Source organism: Lepidochelys kempii, chromosome 3, assembly GCF_965140285.1.
Source record: "Lepidochelys kempii isolate rLepKem1 chromosome 3, rLepKem1.hap1, whole genome shotgun sequence".
Classification (NCBI taxonomy): domain Eukaryota; kingdom Metazoa; phylum Chordata; order Testudines; family Cheloniidae; genus Lepidochelys; species Lepidochelys kempii.
The window spans coordinates 46,882,012-46,901,549 of NC_136382.1; the positions used below are offsets into that span (position 1 = coordinate 46,882,012).

Sequence of the window (19,538 nt, forward strand, 5' to 3'; positions counted from 1 at the left end):
TGACAGGCCATTTGGGATCCTTTAAGTGAAGTGGAAAAAGAGGGTGATAGTTACAATTAAGGATTCTATATAATTTTATTGTACTGTTATATCCTGAGATGTTTCAAACATTAATCCTAGGAAAAGCTAGAGCTTCTCTTGTATGAATTTCAAGCAAACTGGGAACTATCATACATGTAGGAAGCATTGCTGAAAAGTATTGGATGATGTCACTGAAGCCCCTTCTGTGTTAAGTGAAATAATTTTTTTGAACAGCCAGATGGACAGCTGGTTGTGCAGGAAAAGCACATATAACTCTTATTTGCAGATGTCACAGGAATATCTTGTCACTTTAGCTGGAGAGAACTTTAAGAGGTAACTGTCAACTTAGTGTAGGACTTACTATGGTTGCTGGAGGGGCCTCAATGAGATTGATCAGGGCAAACCCCAAAGAATGGGGCAGCCAATCCCCCAAATTGGTGATTTATTCTAATAATTAGATTCACCAAGCCAGCAACAAAACAGCTTCTGCAATACCTTATGGGTTACCCAGAAGCCAAAATACAGCTCCTCTAAAGCAATCCAACCATGGGCTCCCACCCAGACAGCCAAGTTGAATATGGTAATTAGTTGCCTTGATGAGCATAAGGCAATTAATCATTCAAAGATCCACAGGTAGTTTACTACAAACTTCAGAGAGAAATAAAGATGATATTATTACACCACACATTTCATCTAATTGCTAATATTCCTTTTGGTCTCTGAATCAATAGACTATAGTAACATACAGGAATAGATGTGTATCATCTACCAGCTAATGAAATCACATTGTGAGGCTTCTAACAGATATAGGTAAACACAGACAAATACAATAAGTAATTACTTCTAATTATCTTACAAAAAAGACTTATGTTTCAAAGGAGTTAGTCTACTTACATGGCTTTGATAACAATCTACAAGAAATGGCCCTGTTTGCCATGTCAGTACTTCCCTAATATGTGCATAAAGGGTGATCTTTAGGTCACTTAGCCTGGTGGTTGTTTAACTCTTTCTGGCTCAGTGTCACAAGGACCATTTTAGTGTTTGTGTACATTTTAAAAAAGAGGGAGCTATGTAACCAAATATAAATAGATATGCTCTCATGATGAAAATTTGCCTGCAATGTTGTGTGGCCACAACCACAGGCTCTTCAGGACAAGGACAGTTTGTGTGGTGCCTAACACAGCGGTGTCCTGATCTATGGCTGGGGCCCCAAAGCACGACTGCAATATGAATAATAATTGTACTGAGTCCCAGAAAATGAACCTGAACAGTCTAGTTTTCAAGGGCCAGTCTACCTGGGCAAAAATGTGTAGGTTTTTTCAATTGAAATAGTTTAATTCTAGTAAAACTTCACACATACCTTAATGCCTGTGTGGATAAAGTCTGGCTACAACACAATCAGTTCAAATGATCTTAAAGGTGTTAAATTCTGTCTACGTCAGTATTAATAGCGGGGTGTCAATCAATCTAACCCAATCCTATTGAGAGAGATGCTTTTTGTGCCTGTGTAGACAGGGCTGACAAAAATGTTCAAGGTGAGTGAACTGCTAGAATTAGACCACTAAAGGATAAGAAGTAACTTAATTTCTCTGCTGAAGTTTCATAAAACTTAAATATAGGAAGATACTCGCATTACAAATACTCAGTATTTTGGGTTATAAACGTGTGGTTTTGCTTTGGCTCCCTTGGAATATTTGTTTCTGGTACAAAAATGATCTTTATGATCTGAGTGATCTGTCAAAGGATTTTTCCAACTACCAACTTATTGTTGTGTGAATTTAATTAGTTAGTAGAAAAAGTATATTTGGGATGTTGGTCATGTGTTTGTCCTCCTTGCACTGTCTCCAATAGGAAACTGGAGTAGGAAAAACAGTTAACAGTTTTAGGAAACATGCCACTGCTGGAAATATAGCTAAATCTCTGGTAAACCACTGGAAAAAACTTATTCCACCAGAAAATGAAAGGTAGGTGTGAGTCTAATTTTAATTTTGAGATAAATTGTTGTCCAATATAATATTTTTATCTGTTCAGACTGTTGTTTTTTTTATATAATGAAATTAGCATGATAAGATAAGACAGATAAGAGAAGTTCATATTTGGAAATAGAGTAGATGGAATGGAAGATTAGTTTGTGAATGCTATTTGGTAAAATATTGCCAAAACTTTCAACAGTATTGTTTGCAAATAATTATTTGACCAATTGTAGACAAACAGCCAGTCCTCAGCCCGTCCTCAGCCCATGGATTTGATGAAGGCTGGACTAATCCAGTGAATGGGTGTCATTGTCTAATTCTTTAGGGAAGTGGCAAGTACAGATCAGGAAGGGAGCTAATGTGGTGGTACTTGGTTAAATGTTGTTCCTTCCTCATCACACCTCCAGTCATTTGATTTCCTTTCCCTGACCATGCTACTTCCAAGAGAGGAAGAGGAGGAACCTCACAACTTCAAGCTTATTAACATGCATGAAATATTCCTCAAGAAGAACAAAAAAGTGGAGCATGTGTGAAGCATCTCAAGTTAGCTCCAAGTTAATGTATTTGAGGGCCATTCCTGATACTTGCTGGTTCTGACTTCAGTGGCATTTACTATAAACTGTGTTCTGAGTACTGTGGCATTGTAATGGTACCATGGCTTAGTTATATGAGGTTCCTATATAATTCTCCCTCTTTGTCTGACTTTTGATTCCCACTTGCATACAGAGCAAATGCATCAGAACAGCCATACTGGGTTAGACTTATGGTCCATCTCGCCCAGTATCCTGTCTTGCAACAATGGCCAGTGTCGATGATGCAAAGGGAATGAACAGAACAGGGCTATTATTGAGTGATCTATCCCCTGTGGTCCTATCCCAGCATCTAGCAGGGACACCCAGTGTATGGGGTTGCATCCCTGACCATCTTGGCTAATAGACACTGATGGACCTATCCTCCTTGAACTTACCTAGTTCTTTGTTGTGAAGGCCAAAACTGGATTCAGCATCTCCTGGCAACAAGTTCCACAAGTTGACTGTGTTGTGTTAATTAGTACTTTTTTTGTTTTAAACCTGCTGCCTATTAATTTCATTGGGTGCCCCCGGTTCTTGTGTTTACAGCTTCACCTAACACTTCCTTATTCACTTACTCCACACCAGTCATGATTTTATAGATCTCTATTTTATCCCCCCCTTAGTGGTCTCCCAAACTGAAATAGTCTTTTTTTTAATTTCTCCTCATATGGAAGCTGTTCCATACCTCCTTTTTCCAAAGGCTCCCCAGTTCCTAATAAACCCCAAACCCTGCTCTCTACACCATTGTCTCATTCACACATTGAGACCCTGTAGCTCTGATTGCACATGGAATTGGAAACATTTCAGAGAATGCTACTATGGAGGTCCTTGACTTTAATCTCTTACCTAGCAGCCTAAATTTGGCCTCCAGGACCTCTCCTACCTTTTCCTATGTCACTGTACCTACATGTACCATGACCACCGGCCACTCCCCAGCACTGCTCATATGTAGGGCCCTACCCAATTCACAGCCATGAAAAATGTCAGACTGTGAAATCTGGTCTCCCTTGTGAAACCTGGCTATTGGGGGGGAGGTCACGGTATTGCCCACATCACCCACCTGTAAGGCTGACCCTGCCCCTCCCTCAAAAAGTGACAAGCTCTGTCGCCATAGCACTCTCACTTCTGCGCTGCTGTTGCCTTCAGAGCTGGACAGCCAGAGAGTGGTGGCTGCTGGCCAGGCACCCAGCTCTGAAGGCAGCACCACTGCCAGTAGCAATGCAGAAGTGAGGGTGTCATGGTGTGGGAGAGTGGTCACTTTTTTGGGGGAAGGGAAGGGGCCAGCCTTACAGCTGGGCTGCATGGGGCGCTGTGCCTCCTCCCCCCGCCAGCCAGTCCAAGGCCCCTTTAACCTCCAAGCGCTCAGGAGGGGCAGGACTGAGGGTGCCCCAGGGCTGAGTCAGACCCACCTCTGGCAGTGGCGCAGAAGTAAGGGTGGCAATACCACACCATGCTACTCAGACATCTTGGGAGATCTGCAGCCTTTGCACCTGGCAGGCAATTCACCATGTGCTTCTCCTAGTCATCACAAACACAGCTATCTGTATTCCTTACGCTCAAATCTCCCCATTACTATTCCCTGTCTCTTCCTAATATCTGGGATTCCCTCCTCTGGAGAAATAGCCTCAGTGAAAGGCCTGACATCCGAGCATCCCAACTATGGGATCATTTCCCTCCATTCCAGTTTGATGTTTTCCTTTCCTGAGACTTTCATCTGCCTCAACAGCACAGAGGCTATCAGATTGGGAGTGGGACCACACTTTGTCCCCACTCTACAGTGTCACCACAAGTCTCATCGATGTACCTCTTGGTCTCCCTTAGCTCTTCCAGTTCAGCCACTCTGGTCTCAAGCCCTTACTCTCCAAAGAACTTATGTCTCTCTGAGAGACACTGAATGCACACACATGCTACCCGCTCATGCTGCGTTCAGTGCAATAAACTAGATAGCCCCCATTCTGCTGCTGAGCTTCGACCTGCACTCTTTTTACTCCTGCAGCTTTTTGGGGGGGTTGGGAGGAGGCTGGGTAGGATGTTGATTGGCCTAAATTTAGAGCAGTGGTCTCCAACCTTTTTACGTCCAAGATCACTTTTTTTAAATTTAAGGGCAACCAAGGATCTACCCTGCCCTTGCCCCTTCCCCAAAGCCCCACCTCCTCACTCCATTTCCCCTTCCTCTTTCCATCACTCTCTCCTACACCCTCACTTTACCAGGCTGGGGCAGGGAGTTGGGGTTCAGGAGGGGGTGCAGGCTCTGGTCGGGAGCTGAGGGGTTCGCAGGGTGGGAGGGGGCTCTGGGCTGAGCCTGGGGCAGGGGGTTGGGGATGCAGGAGGAGGCACAGGGTGCTGGCTCTGGGAGGGGGCTCAGGGCTGGTTTGGGATGCAGGAGGGGGTTCAGGGTGTGGCCTCCAGCAGTAAGCACTTACCGCTGGCGGCTCCCAATTGGTGGTGCAGTGTGGCTGCTGAGGTAGGCTCCCTGCCTACCCCGGCCCCATGCTGCTCCCGGAAGGGGCCAACATGCCCCTGCCGCTCCTGGGGGGGGGTGGGGGCTCCATGTGCTGCCCCTCTCTGTAAGCACTGCCCCCACAGCTCCCGTTGGATGCAGCTCCCCATTCCCGGCCAATGGGAGCTGCGGGGTCGGTGCTTGCACACAGGAGCAGTGTGCTTCCAGGAGCAGCATGGGGCCAGCGCAGACAGTGAGCCTGTCTTAGCAGCAACCCTGCTGTGCTCAGACAGATCACAATCGACTGGCAGATCCTCTAGGATCAACCAGTTGATCGCAATCGACCAGTTGGTGACCACTGATTTGGATAATGTTTGGTGTATCTGGGTGTCACTCTCCCTCACAAAACTGTTTGCTGCTCTTGTTCACTAGCTCCTATGGTTTCTTAAGAGCTGCCTTTTTAAACCCTTGGTTTCCCTGAGTAGCCCTGCCCCCTGGTTAATGGTTAGTGGAGCCTAAAGGGATAGGGGATCAAAGCCTCATTAAGAAGCTCTCAGCCTTTCCTAACAGGCCTCTAGGCTCAGCACATGGGCCTGCCCCCCTGTTCACCCCCCCCAAACCAACCATTATATATATATATATATATATATATATATATATATAAATAAAAATACATGCTACAGTCAAGCCGCAAGCACACAACAGACAACTCACCCAAAGGGTCACGTCACTCCTCCTTCACCTGGAGAGCTGCCTTGCAAAATTCGCGTTTGCTGCTCCTGTTCACTAGCTCCACTGAATAGACATAATCTCCGTCTCCTTGATACAGCCACTGCTGCCCTCATCAGGCCAGATGTGTTTTAGGCCCTTTACAGTTCCTTACCTGATATTTTTGGGACAGAGAGAAGCTGATAGCTTGAGAGCTGAAGGTCCCAGTGGATTTGGGGTTAGGTAGGTCAGGTAGGGTAGGAGAGGTATTCTGTAGTTTGTTCGTGGTTTGTTTTTGCTGTGGAAAAATCCATGGTACATTATTAGTTGAACTGTAAGTTTTACATCTTAAATTTCTATTGAATGTTTTTTTTAATATCACTAAACTGCCCAGAATCTGGGGTGAATTCAGTGTATATTGAAATAGGTAATAAATACTTGGCTGCTGTTCCTCTCTGGAAGGAAGCATGCTGGGGAAATGATTGTGTGGCTTGCTTATTCTCACTTTCTGGTGGCAGCAGTTGCTAGTTGGTTGGACCCTGTGCTAATGTGGAAGAGTTATAGCAGCACTAGGATTTCTGGTACATTTAACAAAGCATGCTGTTAAGGGAGATCTGCTGCTGTGGGAACAAGCAGAGAGGTGCTGCATCTGGCCATCTGCTGATAGCTGCTGCTCCTGGCATGCCAATCTGTAGGGGCTGAGAGATTGTGGGGTGCCTTCAGATAGGATTTACTCTAGCTGCTGAAGTGGCAAATAAAAGGAAGAAAAGCCTGATGTATCAAAGGTACTTAATAGATTGAAGGAAATATTTCATATCAAACACCTGACCCTGTAGGCCCTGTCACTAAAATGTGTTTGTACTCCTTTTCCAACAACCGTGCAGTTGTAAGCGCTAGTGTAAACACTGCTCAGACTGCTTTCATGCAGTCCTGTCTATATCGGTTGCCCCACTAATGGAAAACAGGTGTGCACAGTTTTCTAAAGCTGCATTTACTAAACTCTAAAGACACACACACACACACACACCATTTTTCACACTTGTATTTTCTCAGAAGTCCCTTTTTTAGGAGCACTACCTGGATTTTGAAATTGAACTTGGCTGCTTTGTCAGTACTGGAACTAGTGTTTTTGCTTCAAGGGACATCAAGTGTTTCAAGTCCAACACTTGGATTTGTGAAAATTTTACATGGTAGAAAACCAAGTTATTAATTCTGTTGCCCTTTTTTGACCGAGCGACTAGTTAAAGTTTGGGGTCCTGGGGGATGTTCCTGCTAGAAGTAGAGATTGATGGAGTCTGGTATTTTCTTTGCAATCTTTTTTATTTAAAAGACACGTATGAAGTCCTGTGTCTCTGAATGCAGAAGGAACCAAAAACAAAAGGAGCAGTTTCTTAATTTACAGCTCCCAAGCCTCTTTAGCCAACACCAGAGCCAAAAGTGCGTGCACTAGCTTTGTTCGGAGTTGTCAGTGTTTGCTTAAAGAAAAGGAGGACTTGTGGCACCTTAGAGACTAACGCATTTATTTGAGCATAAGCTTTCGTGAGCTACAGCTCACTTCTTTGGATGCAGCTCATGAAAGCTTATGCTCAAATAAATGTGTTAGTCTCTAAGGTGCCACAAGTCCTCCTTTTCTTTTTGTGGATACAGACTAACATGGCTGCTACTCTGAAACCAGTGTTTGCTTAGAGGCTCCTGCTTGGCTTTCTTGGCTAACCTCTCTCTCCCCCTCCCTGACTGCCTCACTTGTCTTTTCTCCCTTTGTGTGATCTCCCTTCTCACTCTCACACATACCCTACCCAAAACAATACTCAGCCGAAAGCTCTGGGCACGTTCACACCTCTTTTTGTTTTAGGTGGGGGGCTTATACTTACAGTTAACCTCCTGCTGAGATTGACAGATGTGAAGTCAACTCATAACAAAGTTTCATTCAGCTCATAACAATACAAATGTCTTCATTACTTTTCTAGAAGACTTTTAAACAACTCAAACATTGAAGCATGTTGCATGTGACTTTAAAACTTTCCCTTTTACTAATAACATTGGTAAAAGGTCTGAAGGTCACTCTTGGTAACTGAGCATTAAATTGGAGTCTGTTTTGGTTCTGTCTTGTATTTCAGTGACCGCAAGGGGAAAAAACAGAACACAGACAAGAGGAACGAACAAGACAAGACAAAAACATCAATTTGTAAGGAGAATAAGCACTCTGGCAAGACAAAAACATCTGAACCAGCCTTAGAAGATTGTAAAAGATCTCCCACATCTGATAAATGGAAGAAGGAGTATAGTTTTACAGAGAATAAGCAAAGAAATAAAGATACAGAATCTTATAAAGGGCATGAAAGCAAAATACATAGCTCCAGTAGTTCTAAAAATACGTCCCAAAGCATCAATCCTGAAAACACAAAAAGTGACTGCAAAGAAACAACCTCTGCTGCCAGCAAAAAACCTTCAGAAAAGCACCATTCTCCTAGAGCCAACAAAAAAGATCTATTTCCAACAAAAGGGTATTGTAAGGATCTCTCCAAACAGAGAAACTCTGAGGACCCAGGAAAATTAAAACAAACACTTAGTATGGAAAGCAAACTAAAGTTGCCCAGTGATGAGGACTTTGAGCCCCCTGTTATGTCTTTTGAATCCTATCTTAATTATGATCAATTTTCAAATAAAAGAAAGAGGAAGACTTGCGCTACAAGTGAACAGTCAAAAAACGTCAAGGGCTGCGAACAGAAAAACTGCTCGTTATCGCAGAAAAATTCCATATCCCCTGTCATGAAAGAGAGCGAGGAAGAACCACCCAAATCAGAAGATGATCAGTCAGAAAGTCCCACTAAAAAGGTAAACTATTTAGTCAAGCTAACATGAAATAAAGTGCTAATTTAATAGTTAATATATTAACAAATTTATTTTGCAGTTTAATTCCATATGTTTTAACTCAAACCTTAGATTGCGTGGCTTTGACATATCAGCCACACACCGAAGTGGTTACTAATAATTGGGAATCATTTTTGACCCAGAGAAATAGGACTGTAGTTTGTTTCTTGGATCAAAAGTAGTTTGTTTTCTTGGAGTAAAAGTTTAAATGTTTAAGATTGCAAAGTCAAGTGCCAAAATAATAAAACTGCAGATTTGAGATTACCCTTGAAACCTTAATTGTGCCTCCTTGTGCATATGGATTATGATAGTCTTTAATGATGAGATTATACTGTTCTTCCCCAGGACTCTGCCTTATTTAGGCCCTGACTCAGGAAAGTGTTGTTGATGAAATCCCTTAAAGATGTGCTTAATTTTAAGAACATGAAGTCCCTTTGGATTCCATAGGATTGAAACACACGGTTGAAGTGCTTTTCTGAGTAGGGATGCACTTTGTGTTTCCTTGAATCAGGGCCTTATGGACAGGATAGTTGGTTAAGTAATGAGGTAGCTGTACAGTAATTTTTCCTCAATGTGTGGTAGCTCCATACCTTACTTAATGCACAATATCAAGAACCGACACCAAATAAGTGTACAACTCCTCATAGGCTTTCTTATGGCACTCATCCTAAATATCTGATTCTCATCATTAAAACAATTTATCTTCACAACACTTGAGTGGGAGTAGAAGACTTTTAGAGATGGGGGTATGAGTCTTAGGGAGACTAAGCCCAAAATTTGCAGAAAGTCTTGAGTGATAAGTTATATGCCCAATCACTGAAGATACCCAGGGCCTAACTTTTTAAAAAAGAGTATCGCCATATAACATATGCAGCTCCCATTGTCTTCACGTGCAGTAGTACGTACTTGGCACTTTAGAAAACTCAGGAGCCTGATGCCTCAAGTTGGGCAGGAACACGCAATTAGTGGCCATCTGTGAAAACTTTTGACTAATTAATTGACTTGCCCAGTAAAATGCAGGAAGTCCATGGCAGAGGCAGGTGTAAGGTCCCTTTCCCTGCCTCCCCAGGATAGTATTCAACTGTCCTCTAACCATACAACCATCTCTTCTCTTTTTGCAGTCCCCTCATTCACTATCCACCTTGCAACTTCTCCAATGATTTGGACCAGCATCCTATTAATGAAAGCCTCATTTACTACACCCTTGTGATTCATTTCTAAGCCCACCTTGTGCACAGATTGTAGCAAGGGACCTGTGACCTATTGGGTTTTTGTATGTAATATAGTGTTGGTGATGAGTGAATGGATAAAGTGAAAAGTAATTCATAGTTATGGTGAAGTAATGTTTAGTGTAAGAAAGCAACAAGTCCAGTTACCCTTTTGGTTTTGCTTTAATATTTGATGTATTTGAAGAATTCTTTATCTTCAGTAAGGATTAGGGATATTGTAACAGTGTTTCCTTGAATGCGTGTAGGCCAAGACAGCATCACTCCAAGAGCTACTTAATACTCCACTGCCTAAATTTCTGCCAGAGATATCCTTATCTTCTCCCCCATATTCTACAGAGTTCAAAGGTAAGTAATATGCAAGACTGTTACAGATGAGACTAAAATGAGCTCAGTTAGCAAAGCAGTCCTGGTGAGTGTGGGCTGTATTGCACCCTCACAAAGAACATGCCAGTGTTTTGTACTAGTGCAGCACTTCATCTTCTGCACTGGCCCCCACATAGGGGATCCAATAGACTCTAAAGGGAGAATGTAGCATACAGGAGCCAATTCCCCAGTTCCACCCACTTCGACAAGGCCTTCAACGCTTGTGGAATTCAAACCGTACAGAGATGGCGGGGTGGGGGGGGAGGATCTTACATGGGGTGGAAGAAGCTGTTGAGGGGAGGGAGCATGCCACATTGATCCAATGTACTTTCAGGCACACTGGCTTTTTTTCTCAATTTATTCATTGTTCTCTTGTGCACCTCCTAGTAGGGGAGAATCTAGCACTCTGTATTATTAACCAGGCTTGTTTGGATAAAACAAATACTGAAACTTGCAGATGTGACAACCTTATAATAACTGACAGACATACTACTCCTTGAATGTGGAGCATGATATGATCTGAGAACGTGCAGGTGGATGCTATGTGGGCTTCCCTGCACAGTTCTACTGATAAACTGCATTCTGGCCTTGAAATATCCGTGCTGTTACAACTCTTGGCTTCTTTAGTTTAACTACTAATTTTACCAAACCATCATACAATTTTTTGTAAATTAGACGAATGTTTACGAGAACTAAATCACCAGAGTGTTTTGACTTGGGGTATAAGTCAGCATTTGAACTCTGGCTTCTATGGGTAAAAGGCATTTAAACTCATTGCCTCAGCTGAAACTGAATCTACACTTTTGCTCCACGTACAATGTTCATAAGTCCTGAATAGATGTAATAGAACTTTATATTGCAATAAAAACGAACTGCATGTTTTTTCTACCAGCCATGTTTCTCAATTAGCTAATTATATGCCTTTAGGAAACTAGATCGCTTTGAACATCCTTAAAGAACTGCAATATGAATCTGAGTATATAGGTAAAATGCTTTTTTGAGATTTATTTTGTTTGTAATTTCTGTAGCACCAGTTGCAGAAGTACCCCAGCAAAGCAGTGATACAAATCAATTCACAGGACGGAGATTGAACTCTAAAATGCAGGTTTACTCTGGCTCTAAAACAGTCTATCTTTCAAAGATGCTAACCCTGTATGAACAGTGCATCCGCATACTTCAAAATAACATTGATTGTAAGTACTTTAATATGGGTTTCAGCAGGCTGAGTGGCATTATAGTGCTAGGCTTTCAATAGTGTAAGACCATATTTTTTGTGATTGGAGAATTAAGTTTCTTATGAAGTTCCAACTTTACATTATGATGTCTGATGCCATGGCAATAGAAACCTCATGAAACAAAAGCCAAAAAAGCCCTCTTGCTTTTTTCTGTCTAGATGCTATTAGTCTCATGTTTAATCTGAGGTAAACCTGTATTTGGTATAAATTGGGGATGAACTGTCAAGAAAATACTTGGTATGTACATTCACTCCTTGCATCTAATTGGCATGTGAGTATTCTGAGCTTTGGTGTGTGTCTGGGTGAGAAAATGCATCCAGACGAGCGGGGGGAGAGAGAGAGAGAGAGAGAGAGAGAATGGGTAGAGATGGTGGAATGGGTAGACAAGGATGCCTACTATGTTTCCTCAGACTACCATTTTAATAATCAGTACAGAACAGCTCATCTACGAGTTTAGGTTGTCCAGACTTCAGAACATATATTCTGCTGGTATATATTAAAATAATCCTATATCTTTTGTTGGGTAAGTGGTGAATCTTATTGGGCACATATAGGTGGGATACTTAAAATATTGTTTTGCTTTGTAGCACTACATGAAGTAGGAGGAGTGCCCTTTGAAATTCTTGAACCCGTGCTAACACGTTGTACACCAGAGCAGTTGTTTCGTATAGAGGAGTGCAATCCGGTAAAGCCTGTCTTGTTCAATGCCTTAACCTATTTCATGACTGCTTCTGCTCAAAATCGAATTAACTTTCATTAAATCAAACTACAAAGTAGAAATTGTGAAGTATCACCCCCCTCCCCCAACCCAGTGGCTAGTTCACAAACTGATCAGACCCTCTATATAGTAGGACTTTTTGTCTACAGTTTTTAGGAGTTAAACTCTGTAAAGAATATTTATTAGCATCTAGAAGCGTGGTACATGCTTTACATAATGTGTGCTTGGACAGGTCCCTGCATCAAAACATTTGTAATCCAAATTGACAACACACAAAGGGCTGGAAGAAGGGGTGAATATTTTTGAAAGGCAAAACATAACTTACTACAGTCACCCTCCCTGTCTTCTGCCTTGACCTTTTACTTTTTAATTCTAATATGTGTAGAGTTCTATTAACTTCAGTTTTATCCCCCATCACTAATTATCTTTGTCCTTGCCTACAATATTCTACTTTTTTCCTAGTAAAGTTAGCCCCTTACTGATTAAACTCCTTCATCGCTCCATTGAGCAGACCATAGCCTCAAACTGTTTTACTCCCACTGGACAAATGTCCCCTCTACACCAAGGGAAAATTAAAAAGGGCATTGGCAATGTTAACATGAAAGGGATCAAAACAAAACTTCAGATGAAACTTGGTTCCTGTTGAGGTCCAGGGGACAAGAATGGGCTCTTAGCTTGAAATTTAAAATTAAATGAACGACCACCGTTTGTTTCTGGGATAGTTTTAATATAGTTTTTATTATATTTTCATTTTCCCAGCTCCTGCTTTAACTCCTGGTTGAAGGCAGGGACTGGGGTCTGTTTATACTACTGTGACAGACCAAGCAGAAGGGGATCTGACAGATTAGGACACTGCACTAGATAGTTGCCTCTTCCCACACAGCTCCACATCGCTACAGAGACAGTTCTGGGAGCTGAGAGGAGGGGGAACTAGACTCCTACACTGACCTGTTTGGAGTGAGTTGGGGAGGTTATTAGCTGGAGAAGCCATTGGTAGTAAAAGGGAATGAGGATGCAAGCAGCCTGCTTTTATTACTCTTAGCTTGGAACCATGCAGGGAATAAAGGTTCTTTCCCTGGCTTCCTTATAGCTGTTAAGAGAATCTGTACAGTCTACCCTAATCACCCATCACTGTGATTTCTTAGTCCTACTGTCATTATCGTGCCTCCTGGCTTCTTCACTGTATGTCCAGGATCTGAAGTACCAGGGGAGTTACTAGTGGTGAATCAGGGAAGCCAGCATAGGACACACATTTACTTCTGCCCCTAAAATAAAAAAAGGAAGGAGACAGAACCAATTTGAAATAGCTGGAACACATGAGAGTATTTGAATCATCTATGTATTCCCAAGAGAAAAATAGTTAAGGCTGCAGAATGAAGCACGCAAATCAGGAAATGTCAAAGCTAAATTTGCTGCAATAACCTCAACTCTTCCCTCTTCTACATATGTGTATGGTGAAAGGGCTTCAATTACATGATACTATTTCTGAACTGGATTTGTGGATACTTAGTACTCTTGGAAAATCAGGCCACGCTTCTTTAGGTGCCTAGATTTAGGCACTCAAGTTTGAAAATTTTGACTAACTGTCTTTGTCTACAGTATAAAGAAACCTAATCTAATCTTTGACCAATGGATACATTAGATGTTGCTGAATGTGGCTTGTTAGGCTTCTGAATGTTATGGCACATGGTGGGAAGAGATGTTTACTAGAGTTCCTTTGGCTTGCTCCTCAGTCTTGAAACGGAGGATAACATTTTCAAAAGTGCCTAGGTGACTTAGGATCCTAAACTATCATTAAACATCTATAGGAGTTAGGTGCCTAAGTCCCATAGGTGCTCTTGAAAATTTTACCATAAGTCTTTAAGTGTTGTTAAATACCTTTTTGCTTCAAACCAAGACATTTATAGAAGAGTCTGATCATTTGTGGAAGAAACACTGCCAAAAGGATTTTAAAAACGAGCATCTCCTGGAATATGAGTCATGGCGTGAAATGTACGTGCGGCTCTTCAGTCAGAGAGAAGAAAAACTAAAGACCCTCACGAAAAACATTATTTCAGCTCAGTCTGAGAAACCTAAAGGTAAGTAAAGTCTACAGGTAACTTTTCCTTGAATACCACCCCCCCTTCCCAATTTTCTAATTTTCAGAAATGCAATGTGTGGGATTTAGTGACTTTTATTTTAATTGCACTGAATGTTAATAAAAGCTCATCTCCGGGAGAGGTGATTGCTATTCCTTTGCGTTCAAATGCTTTTAAAGATTACACACAAGATTCATTCATGTAACTGATTCATGCTTTAGACCATGTCTGATCTCGATGGTTTAGAGCTTGGGAGCCAAGGCTGTCTGTTTCCTGTATTGTATGGGCCATCACTAGAGCCATCCCAGACACTGTCTCTGTGAAGAAAGGTGTGCACGTTCTGTAATATTACTTTGTCCTTGTTCAGTGGGTACCTTGATGTAAAGTTTTGTAAACCTTTCACTGTTTTCTTATATTTAACATTTTTCATTAAATGTTGGAAATCACATTGCCACACAATCGTTATCTTAATGTTTTTTTCTTGTCTTGGAAAGAGTCAAGTTTGATACTTAACTTTAAAAACACCCTTCCCCTTGTTTCTATGTTAGGGCGACAGGTTAAACTGGCTTACATACACAGTGTGGCAAAACCACCCAGAAATGTTCGGCGGCAGCAAGAGATCTATGGGACAGCTGGACCTATTATTCAGCTGCATCCTGTTGAAAAGGGCAAGTAAGTACGCTGTTGCTGCACCGTGATTTGATATTGGATGACTTCATGCTGGTCATGTCAGTAAATGAATGTTACCAGCAAAACCTTTGTATGAAAGAATGCAACTAAACTGTAACTATTGCTTGGGGGGGTGTGGTTTTTTTTTGTTTAGTATTTCAACTACAGGAAATATAAACTTATATTTTAGGAATTGTGTCTGCAGTGTGCCCCAACTTCATCCCTTTCCCTCAAACTCCAGTGCTGAGGTCACCCTTCCTCTAGCTGGAGAGTGGGTCTGTTCTTTGCAGATCACATTGGTGTTACCTGATATTCTGTATAGAGTCCAAACTTCCTTTTATGTTATGACCCTACATAATAATCATAAGTGATCTCCTGTTATAAATCTAACTCAGCTGGCAGCTCTGTTTTATGCTGGACCACAGCAGATGCTGATGCCCTTGACTACAGGTTGCTGTTTTGGTAGCTAAGGGAATGTCTGGAACTACCAATCAGTAGGGGTGGACTGTTTTCATCACTGAAGGAGTGGAAACATAGGATCCTTCAAAGATGATTTTCTGCAACTCTACGTTTTGCTCCATGGGCCTTATATTTCGGTTTCTGACCTGGATGAATGACTAATACTGTTGTCAGATGGATGTCAATATGACAATAGCTCAATTTTCCCCAATTAAATGTTCTTTATGTATTATTGCATTATATTTATAAGAAACCAGGGTTTTTGTCAATAGAAACATAAGAACGGCCATACTGGAACAGACCAATCATCCATCTTGCCCAGTATCCTGTCCTCCAACAGTGGCCAATGCCAGGTACTTCAGAGGGAATGAACAGAACGGGCAATCAAATGATCCTATTCCTAGCTTCTAGCAATCAGGGACACTCAGAGCATGAGTTTGCATCTCTGACCATCTTAGCTAATAGACATAGATGGACCTATTCTCCAGGAATTTGTCTAATTCTTTTCTGAACCTTGTTATAGTGTTGGCTTTCACAACATCCCTTAGCAACAAATTCCACAGGTTGACTGTGCCTAGTGTGAGGAAGTACTTCTTTGTTTGGTTTTTAAACTTGCTGCCTATTAATTTCATTGGGTGACCCATGGTGGTTGTGTTATGTGAAGGAGTAAATAACACTTACTTTCTCTACACCAGTCACGATTTAATAGACCTCTAACATATCCCCTCTTAATCATCTCTTTTCCAAACTGAAAAATCCCAGTCCTTTTAATCTCTCCTCTGATAGAAGCTGTTTCATACCCCTGATGATTTTTGTTGCCCTTCTCTGTAATTTTTTCATTTTTAATATCTCTTTTTTTGATGGGGTGACCAAAACTGCAGGCAGTATTCAAAGTGACGTACCATTGATTTATATAGAGGCAATATATTTTTCTGTCCATCATTTTTCTAATGGTTTCAAATATTGTTAACTTTTATTGACTCCTGCTGCACATTGAGCAGATATTTTCAGAGAACTATCTGCAATGACTCCAAGATCTTTAAGTGTTAACAGCTAATTTAGACCCCATCATTTTATATGTATAGTGGGGATTATATTTTCCAATGTGCATTACTTTGCATTTATCAACATGGCAGATGAAATTCAATTTTGTTGCCCAGTCACCCAGTTTTGTGAGATCCCTTTATAGCTCTTCACACTCTGCTTTGGACTGAACTATCTTGAATAGTTCTTGTATCGGCAAATTTTGCCACCTCACTGTTTACCCCTTTCTCCAGATCACTTATCAACATGTTCAACAGTACTGGTCCCAATAGAGACTCCTGGGGGACATCACTATTTACCTCTCTCCATTCTGAAAACTGACCATTTATTCCTACCCTTTGTTTTCTCTTTTAACCAGTTACTGATTCATTAGAGGCCCTTCCTTCTTATCCCATGACTGCTTAGTTTGCTTAAAAGCTTTTGGGGAGGGACCTTGTCTGAAAGAACAAGTACACTAGATCCACTAGGCCAACCTAATCCCCATGTTTGACTCCCCACTCAGAGAATTCTAATGGATTAATGAGGCATGTTTTCCCTTTACAAAAGCCATAATTGACTCTTCCCCAACATATCCTATATTAATCTGTGTGATAATTCTGTTCTTTCCTATAGTTTCAATCAATTTGCCGAGTACTGAAGTCAGGCTTACTGGCCTGTAATTGCAAGGACTACCTCTGGAACTGTTTTTAAAAATTGGCGTCATGTTAGCTGTCCTCCAGTCATCTGGTACAGAAGCTGATTAACGTGATAGGTTAGATACCAGTTAGTAGTTCTGCAATTTCACAATTTAATTCCTTCAGAACTCTTGGGTGAATACCATCTGGTCCTAGTGACTTATTACAGTTACATGTATCAGTTTGTTCCAAAACCACCTCTATTGATACCTCAATCTGGGACAGTTCCTCAGATTTGTCACCTAAAAAGAATGGTCAGGTGTGGTAATCCCCCTCACATCCTCTGTAGTGAAGACTAATCCAAAGAATTCATTTAGCTTACCTGCAGTTGCCTTATCTTCCTTGAGTGTTCCTTCAAAATCTTGATTATCCAGTTGCCCCATTGATTGTTTGGCAGGCTTCCTGCTTCTGATGTACTTAAACAAATTTCAGTTAATTTTTGGGTCTTTGGCTAGTTGTTCTGCAAATGCTTTTTTTGGTCCTGTGTAATTATACTTTGATTTTCCAGAGTTTATACTCCTTGCTCTTTTCCTCAGTAGGATTTAAATTCCAATTTTTAAAGGATGCCTTTTTGCCTATAACCACTTCTTTGACTTTAATGATGGAAATACATTTTTGGTCCTCTGTTTTATAATTTGGGATGTACGTTTAATTTTGAGCCTCTATTATGGCTTTTTTTTTAAGTTTCTCTGTGGCTTGCAGGCATTTCACAATGGTGCCTGTACGTTTTTAATGTCCATTTAACTAGTTTCCTCATTTTTGTGTAGTTCCCCTTTCTGAAGTTGAATGCTATTGCAGTGAGCTTATTAGGTGTTCCATCTCCCCCCCACACACACACTCCGCTCCGCCCTGATGTTAAATTTAATTATATTGTGGTTGCTATTACGAAGCGGTTTAGCTATATTCACTTTTTGGACTAGATCCTGTGCTGCACTTAGGACTAAATCAAGAATTGCCTCTCCTCTTGTGTGTTCCAGGACTAACTAATTGCTCCAAGAAGCAGTCATTTATGGTGTCAAACTTTTATTTGCTTGTGACGTGTACCCAGTGAATATGGGGAAAGTTGAAATCCCTCATTATTATTGAGTTTTCTATTTTTATATCCTTTCTAGTAACATATTGGTTTCAGCCTAAAAAATAAGCATCTGTTCTGTAGGTTGTCTAACATTTGAAACTGATTAAAGTTGGTGCTGGTAAGAAAGTGGCACTAAAGGGAAAGCTTTCATTTAGCATTGTGGACTGACCTTTCTAGTGCATAGGGTTACTTGTGTACAGTTGCTTTTAACTAAGTACCTGCAAAAAACCAAATTAAAAAAACTGTAAGAATGATAAATTGAAGCACTAGTTCTAAAGGACTTAATGACCAGCCATAAGTGATTCTGTTGCTAAATATCTTTGCACAGTCTGACATAAACTGTGGTCATTGAAGTGTGATTGGTTTTACCTGTATTTACCATTAACTCTGAGTGGAAAATAAATGTGGGTGAAAGAATGAAGTACTGATGAAACACATTCCTGTTAAAATATGGTTCTTATAATCCCTTGAAGACAAGGTAGGTCAGATTATTGCAAACAATATGATCTGACTCTTTTTTCTGAAAATTCTGTTTCATAATCTTAAGGTGTTTGTGTTTGTGTTGTTTAAACAGGTTAGTATTAATGACTTAAATCCCGTGAGGTTTTTAAGCTGAACTCTTCTTCTCTTCTCTCCCCCTCCCCCTCCCCATTTTGGTTATTTTTAATAGAACAAAGAATCCAGAAAGCAGAGACCGAAATAACACCTCACCAAGCCAAAACGCAACCACTAGCAATGTAACAAATGGAAGCTCCAGCACTTACTCAAGTGGAGTAAGTCAGGATATAAAAAAAACTGTCAAAAGTAAGTAGTTGCAGAATAATTCCTTTACTATTTGGCTGATAATATCGTTAATTGTATTACTTTTAAAGTCACTTTGAGTTTGTTGAGTATTATACAACTATAATCCTAACTAAAATGTTTTTCTTTGAAGAAATTGCACCAATGATGAGAAAATCTTTGAAAGCATTCAAGAATAGAGTTGGACCACGATAAAACAGGATCTTGCATATCTGATTTAAACTTATGTTAACACTTGCATATTCTACGCTATGTCTATGTAATATAAATTAGTGAATTGTGAATATAACCTGCATTCAGTTAAAATAGTCTCTTCAATGAAATAAAGTGGCAGAATGCACACAGTGGTTTGTGATTTTAGAATAAAATCTAAATCCTTTATTCCCCTATCCCCAACCCCCTGCTCATTCCTTTGAACCAATTAGCAAAAGTGAATGGAAATAAGGCAACTTCACAGGAGTCTAATAGTATCAACAATCTGTAGCCAAGGAAGTTCGTGCCGATTTCATAAATGACCTTTGTAGATTATGAAGACTTGTATATGAACTTCATTATTTTTCGTCAGTGACTGATGCAGAACTTAAAATATTTATCCCCTTTTTCTATTT

General features: G+C 40.8%; 1 protein-coding gene across 1 annotated transcript in view; it reads left to right on the forward strand.

Moving 5' to 3' along the window:
• The window catches only part of LOC140908665 (elongin-A), a 34,427-nt gene extending 15,173 nt beyond the window's left edge, over positions 1-19,254 (forward strand). The window contains exons 3-11 of the mRNA XM_073336267.2: positions 1,873-1,985; positions 7,832-8,549; positions 10,060-10,159; positions 11,206-11,370; positions 12,000-12,097; positions 14,028-14,208; positions 14,757-14,880; positions 18,800-18,933; positions 19,064-19,254. Coding sequence (XP_073192368.2) covers positions 1,873-1,985; positions 7,832-8,549; positions 10,060-10,159; positions 11,206-11,370; positions 12,000-12,097; positions 14,028-14,208; positions 14,757-14,880; positions 18,800-18,933; positions 19,064-19,125 — 1,695 coding nt within the window. The 3' untranslated portion in view covers positions 19,126-19,254. The remainder of the gene's footprint in view (positions 1-1,872; positions 1,986-7,831; positions 8,550-10,059; positions 10,160-11,205; positions 11,371-11,999; positions 12,098-14,027; positions 14,209-14,756; positions 14,881-18,799; positions 18,934-19,063) is intronic.
• The last annotated feature ends 284 nt before the right edge of the window (positions 19,255-19,538 follow it).